This window comes from Phyllostomus discolor, chromosome X (genome assembly GCF_004126475.2).
Source record: "Phyllostomus discolor isolate MPI-MPIP mPhyDis1 chromosome X, mPhyDis1.pri.v3, whole genome shotgun sequence".
Lineage (NCBI taxonomy): Eukaryota > Metazoa > Chordata > Mammalia > Chiroptera > Phyllostomidae > Phyllostomus > Phyllostomus discolor.
The window spans coordinates 98,941,334-98,950,571 of record NC_050198.1 but is presented as its reverse complement, the minus strand read 5'-3'; the positions used below and the strand labels follow the sequence as shown (position 1 = coordinate 98,950,571).

General features: G+C 46.6%; 1 protein-coding gene across 1 annotated transcript in view; it reads left to right on the top strand.

The window, feature by feature from the left end:
• Positions 1-302: 302 nt before the first annotated feature.
• Positions 303-9,238, top strand: part of MSN (moesin) — a 67,889-nt gene continuing 58,953 nt past the window's right edge. The window contains exon 1 of the mRNA XM_028522165.2: positions 303-526. Coding sequence (XP_028377966.1) covers positions 515-526 — 12 coding nt within the window. The 5' untranslated portion in view covers positions 303-514. The remainder of the gene's footprint in view (positions 527-9,238) is intronic.

Below are 9,238 nucleotides of genomic sequence, written 5' to 3'. Positions count from 1 at the left end.
GCAGTCAGGGACAACTTAAGTCTCAGCCAGGGTGCGGCCCAGTGTCCGGCCCTCCTTTGGGGTGGGGCTGGATGGCCCGGATACGGGGTGGGGGGGAAATAAGCGCTGTGAAGGGAGTGGGAGAGCGCAGGGTGGGTCTGGGTAGGGGGTGGGTGCCCCCCTTGGGGCACCAATGCCCAGTCCGACCCCCACGTGGCTGGCGTAGCCCGCCAGGGAAGGGCTGGGCTGGGCGGGGCGAGGCTGGCGGCCGGCAAGGAGGCGGGCGCGAGGGCGGGAGCGGCGCGGAAGCCGGGCCACATAAAGGAGCGGGCGGTGCGACGGGGGCGGCTCTTTCCTGGGTGGGGTTTGTGAAGTCGTGGCCCGTTAGCAGGAAGCCGAGCAGTCGCCCGGACGCTAGCGAGGGACCCAATCCGAGCCCTTAGCCCCCGGAGTCCGAGCCGTGTGTATTGCGTGTTCAACGCTGCCCGACAGCTCCTAGCCAAACTTCGCCAACTCTGCCGCCTTTGCCGCCACCATGCCCAAGACGGTGAGTGCAGGAGGTGGGCGCTGCTAGCCCTGGAGACTCTAGCTGACCCTTGTAGTCCGTTGATGATGGCCGAGGGCTTGGCCAGCCACCCGGCCAGCTGGGGATGCCGCACCCTTCGCCAAGGCCTGGGGTGGGGAGGGGTGTGAGTGGAGTCCTGGTGTAGCGCGCCTTCGATGGGGGACTGGGTTGAGGTGGTCCTGGGCTAGAAGTGTGGACTGGGCGGGGCAGGCCTCTTTCTCAGATTCCAGTTCCCTGCGTCTGGGATGCGACTGTAGGGTTTCCTTGTGGGGCCCAAGTTCCCTCTTGTCCCCGACAGGCTATGGGCACAGGGAAAAAGACTCTGGTTCGGAGGGGAGCACGTCCCCCAGTCCAGGAATTGGCACCTTGTGGGGAAAGGCTGTCACTGTCCAGGAGGGACCTTGGGAAATGAGAAGCTAGGAGGAAGGAGATGTTAAGGGCGGATCCCACACCCTTACTCATCTTTCTCACAGACTCCCCAGGCAGCCTCAGCTGTTTTCCACTAGGAGAAGAGGAGAGTTGTGGAGGGACTCATTGAAGCTTCTTGCTTTTACCCAGGAGTGCTAACACTTCACTAGGCACCAGTCTGAGGAGCAGGTCTTCCCTGTTCTCTAAGGGGAGAACACTGGTTTCTTCCTTTTCTCCACTTGCCAAATCCCTGCCCTTCAAGCCATTACTTAATGGCTCTTTATCTCTTACTTTCCCCTCTGGACTGTTCTGTGAGGTGTAGATTCTCTTCTGTGGGGCCACACTTTTCTAGAGTGGTGGTAGCTTCTAGGATCTGGTCTCCACCCCACTGGCTGTTATGAGAAGAGAAGAAGCCTCTTGGGAGTGGGGCCTAGGGGGGCCGGATGCCCAGGAGGGAGGGGCAGGGGAGGAGTGTGCCTGAATAATGAGCCCTGCTTGCTTTTGTGCAAGTCATGCCAAATGGCTGCTGGGGCCTTCCCTTGCCCAGGGAGGCCTGGTGACCACCCTAGTTTGAGTCCTTTATGCCAAGCAGCTTGTTGGGCTGGCCCAGAATATGCAGTTCTCCTAGAACCCTCTCCCTAGGACTACCTGAGCTTTGTGGAGCTGAGATAGTGACTAGTAGCCTTGAGAAAGGGCCGAGGGTCTCTGGATGAGCGGAGCAGGAGAGAGGGGGCAGTTTTTTGGGTGTGTGCTGAGCTTTGGTTGCCACGTTGCTGTATTCCAGCCTTACTGCCAAGTCATTCTTGCCCTTCCCGAACCCTGTCCTTCAGAAAAACTAAGCTTTCAACAAGTATGTCATTCTACCATCACTCTTTGTTAAATTGCTTTTGGTTTTACGGCGTGAGGCTTTTCCACACTTGTCCCCCCGCTCCCACCACACACAAAGCATGAGAAAATGGTTTTGAAAAGAGAGGGTAAATACCCCCACTGTCTCTGCCAACACAGGATTATAAAGAACCTTCCAGGAGCCTCTCCTTGGGTTTATCTCTCTGTGGTTGACTCCTTGACTCCTCTTAAGGTATAGCTTTGTCTAAATAGGTGGGTGGATCTCTGGGAATAGACAGTCCTGTGACTTCTCTTGTCTAGTGGCATTTCTCATTCTCAGTTCTGTGATATCTCACATTTAAACACAACTTGATGGTCCTGGAAATTGTCTCAAAGTGGCTTTAACCATTCAACTCATCCCTAGTCAAAAGTGGCAAAGAAGATGGCGTGGTGATCTGTTTCCTGGATGTGGAGAGAGATGAATATCAGCTGTTTGAGGTCATACCTAGTGCGCTGAATGTACCTGAATACTGAAGGCATTTTTTATACAGATTGACTGAAACTTGAATCAGGTTGGAAGGAGAGGGCTGAATTTTGATGGACAAGAAGATCTGGATATTTTTCCATGTTGTTTGACTCAAGGAATAGTCAACTTCTAGGAGAAACAACAATATCATGCCTTTTAACTTGAAAGAGATGTCAGAGACTATCGATTTAATAACTCCCTCAACTGGTGAGGTTATTTACACCTACAGGAAAGGACCTACATAAGGGCACATGGTGAGAACCAAGACTGGGGTCCAGGCTGGTTGGTACTTATTACTTTGACCCTCTATTCTGACTCAGTGATTGGGTTCTTAAAGTTGAGCCCTCCTCTTGCCCAAAGCAAATTGCCACCCTTTTTTAGGCCTTTCTGGACCTGAGATAAAAGGAAGTGGATAATTTGGGCAAAGTAACCAACATTTGCATTTGTGTGGTCTCTTGGTGAGAGTTAGGGGTGTCACAAGGTGCCTCCTGTTTTCTCATTCCTCATCTCAATGCTGAGGTGTTTAGTTCACTGCATACCAGTTCCTAGCTTTAATGAAGGAAGAAAATTCCCCTGTTCTCTACTCCCTCTTCAGTAGTGTGCTTTAGGCTATTTATGGAGTATGACAGAAAGGGAAGGGTAGTGGAAAAATCAAATCCATTCATTCATATGAACCGTGTCTACAGTGTTTCCAGGGTTAGTTTCACTTTTGCAGCCAATTGTCTCCCAGTCAGCCCAACCTCCCCTAAATCTGTTAAAACATACCCCTCTGCACCCCCTTAGCCAATCCTTAGATTCTGCTTCTAGTTGCCAGTTTTCCTGGGTCTGCTATAGTAGCCAGAATGGAGAACTAATTAACTGCTATTTACCCTTTATGGTGATTATAAGAAATTTGAAAAAAAAATATTTTTCTCCCTCCCTACATTCTTTAACTGATTTTAGATCACAAAGTCTTTGGGACACTCTTGGGTTCCCTAAAAAGAGGTTGTTTTGAATTTTCAAGGTGTTGTTGAGTTTTTGGTTTGTTAGAGTTGAAAATATTCTTTATGATTGTCAAGTCCAACATTACTCATTGTATAGATGGAGAAACTGGGACCCCCAGATAGGGAAGGACTGACCTAGAATGATGCAGCATGTCAGTAGTAAAGCTAGGACTTGAATCTAGGTCTTAGATGGTCAGTCTTGGTGAAATCTCTTCAGTTTGCTGGGATTTTAGCCCTAGCTCAATAGGTCAGAGGAAAGATGATCAAGTAGTCATTGATGGGACCATCCATGTCAGCAGACATAAGGCCCAGTTCCTTGAAGTATTTGAAGGCTTCTGGGTTTGCATTTCAGCTAAACTTTAACAGGGGCTATGTGGACTGTTTATTCTCCTGCCATTCCTAGCATTGCTTGAGCCACTCGAGTGGCACTAAAGTGGTACTTGGTGAATAGGAGGAAAAATCTCAGTTTTTTAACCCTTGAACTAGCCCTGCCTACAGACTTTAGGGTGGGGCAATGGATCAGGAATGGGGGTTATGTGAGAGAATGGTGACTCTTTTGATCCTGCATCTCTCCAGTTTGGTTCTCAAGTTTACTTGGCCCGTTGTGAAGGTGTAGGTGATAGAGACAGAGCAGGGACTATCTTGGAGATTTCCTTTAGGTTTCTTTTTGAATAGCCCTCTGTGCAGAGAGGGGATAGTGGGACAAGAGGGTCTTTTTTAAAAAAAAGATTTTATTTATTTATTTTTTTAGAGAGAGGGGAAGGGAGAGAGAGAGGGAGGGAAACATCAGTGTATGGTTGCCAGTCATGCACTCCCTACTGAGGACCTGGCCCGCGCAACCCAGGCATGTGTCCTGTCTGGGAATTGAACCAGTGACCCCTTGCTTCACAGTCTTGTGCTCAGTCCACTCAGCCACACTAGCCAGGGCACAAGAGGGTCTTTATGGGACCCTTGAAGGTATCAACTAATTTATACTCTCTCATGTTAGGTTTGGAGAGGGGAAGGTTGCTCCGTGAGTGGATGACAGAGGTGGTATTGACCAGTAGTCTGCTAACTCTCCATTATTCTCTAGCTTCCTATAACAATAGCTTGTTTTAAGTGTGTTCCTACTTTTCACTCTCTTCCTCTTTTCAGGGGATTGCTTTACTTAATGCTGGATCTGGATGGGACATTTGGAGGTCATCTGGTCTATCTCCCTGATTTCAAATTGAATTCTCTCTAGATGAGACGAGATGAGATGAGATGACAGCTACGTATATTCTGAACTCTGTTCTAATAGTGTTGCTTGACAACAGTGTGTCTAGGTCCCTTTGTATTTTCCTGGGAGTCCCCCTCACTGGAATTTATAGCCTCAAGGTCTCCAGAGGGGAGAAGATCTAGTATTCCAACACTACTAGGGTTGGGCTTTTCATGGCTAGAGTTACTGAAAATTGGCATCATTAGTGGTTCGGCACAGTCTGTTTCTGATCTTTCAAATATAGAACTGAGTTTATCATGTACATCTTTTCCAACTCAAAATCTTTCCTCCCTGCTGCTCCACCCTATTGTTCTGTCCCCATAGGGAAAACAAACAAACAAACAAAAAACCAGAATACAAGGGCGGTCTCTTTTGGGGTATAGTCTATTGGTCAAGTGAATGAGTTGCTCCTGTCATAATTGACTGGCTTTGATGTTCATCCCTCCTCCCATTTCATGCTTGATAGAGCTGAAAAACTTTAATTCCAGGTTCTGATTTGTGGTACTTGGAGGGTTAGCTCAGGATTCCATTGACTTGGAAGGTGGGTATTGGGAAATGGCAAGTACCACTGACCTGAGAATTTTTCTTGTTTCTTTTTCCATGTAAGAAGAACATCTTCCCTGTCTTCAGTGAACTGACCCAAATAAATGGGCCTTAAGCAAGTCCCTTCTTCAGGCCCTCTGCCTCTCTAGCTTGTCATAAGGGTACTGTACTAGCAGTAGGTATACTCTGGGGACCCTCCCAGTACTGATGTTCTTGAGACATTCTTTCCTCAAAATTTGAGTGCCTTCTCTGTACCAGGCAGTGCATGCTGGCAATCCAAAGTTGAACAGCACTTGCTAAAATATATGTTGTTGTCCCCTTAACCTCTGGAATGTTGTTTCTTTGTGGATACCAAGTTGAGTATGGAGAGTTTCTAGCTTGGGAGTTGGTTTGTTTCCTTAGTAGCACTGACAAGAACACTGAGGAACAAGAAGAAACAAATGAGACTATAATCTGAAAGCTGTGGGTTGACTGAAGTGTCTCAGACAAACACTGAAAACTTCATGGCTTCCCTCACTTTCTTCTCACTGTCTGTTAGTAGCATAGACCCATTGTAATTCTGCCGACAGGTCAGAAAACTACTGGTTATATTTCAAGTTTTCTTTTAACCTCATGAATGTAGTAGTTTGATATATTGGTGGACATTAAAAAGCTGGTGGGCATAAACTAAGCTCCTAAGGTATCTACCACCAGCTGTTCTGGGATACAGCATTTCAGATGTCTCTGTACTTAGGATGACTGAGAACTTCCTCAGTCTTAAGCTTCCTTTTAGCCAATTGTTCTGGATCGTCTAGGTTTCTCACAGGAGCGTTTTGAACCACAGATCAACTGAACTGGTTTTAAACATTTTAGCACAACCTTAATGTTTTAAACAGGGACGCCAAACCCAGAAAATGGAAGTGATTTGAAGGAATTGGTAATAGTACTGGCACTAAAATCCAACTTGGCCTGGCCTGTGGTATAGGGGAGGAACTTCTAATGTCTGCCTTCTAAATGGTACTCTGTGCAGGGTGCTCAGTGTTTTCTTCCTCTGTGCTGAGGGTGAGTTGATCATACTGTTATTATGGTCATGAGAAGAGCAAGTTCTTGTTAGTGTGTAGAGCTGACCTCAGAGGTTACTTTATATGGACATGGTTTAGGCTCCAACTGTGCCTTTGGGATTCTTTGTAGCACTTCCCAGGAAGGTGAGTGTTCGGCTTTGACTGTGAAGGGTGGTGGAAGGCGGATGTGTACACTAAAGGGAGGTGAGGAGAGGCCAGTAGCAAGAAACTCCTGCTTGAGACTAGGCCTCACTCTCCTAAGTCTTTATAGAATATAGTTATTTATTTTCCATATGTAGATCTAGAGGCTCCCCCCGCCAGCTTGTTAGGGATCACATGAAGTTGGTAATAGTTTGGGTAGGAGAAATTGGCTTTCCTGATTCCCAAGGTAAGTGGTCTCTCACTGGATTTGCCTGTCTTGGAGCATTGGCTCTTTTCACCTAGGGGACACAAGAGTTCCAGAGAATTAGCTTGTGTTGATTATGTTAGCAAGATGGCTACAGTGGAGTTCCCCTATATAGCTTCTGCTGCAGTAGGTTTCAGTCAGTGGGTGACTCAGTTCTTCTGGGGCCTCAGAATGACTTTTTTCTCTTCCTTCCTGCCCCTCACCCAAATTCCCCACTTTCTCTTTGCCACTTAAAATTTGAGCTCTGACCTCTTTGTATTCTTACTCAGTACTCCATCTTAAGCTGTTCTTGAGTTAGGAGGATTTTATGGTACTTTCCACTTTGGCGACAATATTCGCTGCTGTAGCAACCATTTGAATACAGACTGCAGTCTCCTGGCCTCAACCCTCGCTAGTCACCTTTAGGTGCTGTAGGCAGGTAGATAGCCCAAAAAGTTTTTTTTCAAGCCTTTATAGAAAGGGGGCATAAAGTAGTGGTGAAAACCAGACTCTGGAACCAAACTGCTTAGGCTCAAAATTCCAGCTCTGTGACCAAATTAGGTGTATAGCTTTGGGCAAGTTACGTAACTTCTGTGCCTCATTTTCTTCAACTGTAAAGTGAAGATAACAATACCTATCTCATAGGGTTGTTGTGAGGATGAAATGAGGCAATTCATGTAAAGTGCTTAGAATTGTGCCCAGCATCTAGTAAGTGCTGTGAAAATGTTACCTATTATAATTACTGCTATATGCCCAACCCTTTTCTAGGTAGGATGGTAAAAAGAAGGCAGGCAGCTGCATTTTCACCATTTATTGAGTGGTTACTTGGTACTATTTACTATAATGGATGCAAATAAATTAGTGGAGGATACAGTTACTGCCTTTGTAGATCTCCTTCCTTCATGTTTCCGTATGAGCTAAACCAAGGAATAGAGCTCAGTGATTACTCTCTAGGTCCACAGCCTAAAAACAGCCTTCAGTTCTAATACCTTTGCTATGAGATAGGTATTTGGGATAGGATGAAAATGAGGGGAGGATTTCTTAGTGTGTGATAGTGATAGGTTAAGAAGTGTGGCATTTTCTGGCCAGAGCCTACCTACAGCATCTGGACCTTAAATTTGGAGAAAGGGCCCTTTGGGTTACTTTCAAGGCATAGTTCTTTGGCTATGTGTGATGACATGCCTAGATTTCATGCTCCTTTCAATGGGCTTCTTGTGGGATAAGGTTAAGTGTTGACATATGTCCTAGGCCACTAGTATGGTGACCTACCCCTGTGCTTGCTTTGTAGTAATGATTTGCCAGGTAGCTCCTGTGATTGGTGACTTTGAAGGTTGAAGTTTCTTTTCATCCCTGGTAACCCTTCTACTTTCTGGGAATTGGAGAAGATACTTTGTGTGGCCAGGGCATCAATCAGGGCCTAATGAAAGAAAAGTTGAGATTTGGGCATTTGCTGATACAAAGCAAAGTATAATCCTGAGGAATCCTTTCCTGCATAAATATTTGGGAGGGGCCAGGTCCTGGGAGGGGGAGCAAGGCTTATCTATTACCAGGCCTGGTCAGCATTTCGTTCCCTCTCTTTAATCCTGGCCTCACTTAAATACCTGGGAAGGATTGAGGCTTGCTTTTCTCCAGCGAAGTGTGTTTAGAGAAGGCTCCTGACCCTACTGTCTTGGTCTACTTTGCCTCCCCATCCTTTTTCAGAAATTTCAGCGTGAAGGTTAGATGAAGTACAACCAGAGTCTCGTAGCGGCTGTAATTTTTAACTGGGGTTGACTAATCTGTGGTATGGAGTTGGAGGGTGGGGTTAAGATAACAGCCAATGTGGGTGTCATTGGTTAGGTTGTACAAATTGTTGCTATCTTTAAGGGTTTTAAGTGAGCTAAATTCCTTTCCAAACCTCCTTGCAGATACTCCTGAGAGACTGACGAGCTTATAGCAGTTTTCCTTGCCGAGAACAAAAGATTCTTAACCACTTGGCCTTTTATTTTTTTCTCTAACATGAAAATATCAACAGTATGAGAAATATGTACCCATAGTACATCCAAGTCCCCTTCTTCAGGTGACTTCTTGGCACCTGGACCATGGTAGACCTAACATATGCTTGTTGAGGATATTCGCTGTTTTGCCTCAAGGTTACATTACACATCTCTGCTGGTACTTGGAGAGCTGTTCCAGCAGGGCCTGAGGTGGGCCTGGGAGAAATCTAGCCTGGTTACCTTTCTCTCTGCCATAGCTTGGGCATTTTCCTAAGGTTGGGAGTTTGCCTCCTGGCCTTAGGCCAGTTGCCAGAGGAAACCAATGACTAAAGGCTTCCTCCCTGTGATGTCAGCTTCTGGAACCTTTCCTGATGATTCCCTACCAGTCAAGTATGCCTTATTTGGCTATTTTCTCCCCCCTCAAATGCCCTTCGCCACCTCAACTAGTCATCTGTTCCACTTTGATACAGGGAACACCTTCCTCAAGTTTGTATAGTGTCACCTGCAAACTTTTGTCCTTGTTTAGGTAGGGCCTGTTTAGAGCAGGACTTGAGACTCTTTGATGGGGGTGGGGGATGAGTAGGAGAGGAGAGAGGGAGATGGGAGAGCTCTGGAATGGGTGATTTCTTTACCCTGCTTTTTAATTTCCCCTTGCCCTCCTGACCCTGTCCAGTCACCACACTCGAGCTTCTTACCTAGATTTTTGATAGTTTAGGAGTAGCCTTGCTTGGCCTGAAAAGGCTCAGATTATGGGGGTGGGGCAGAGCAGGG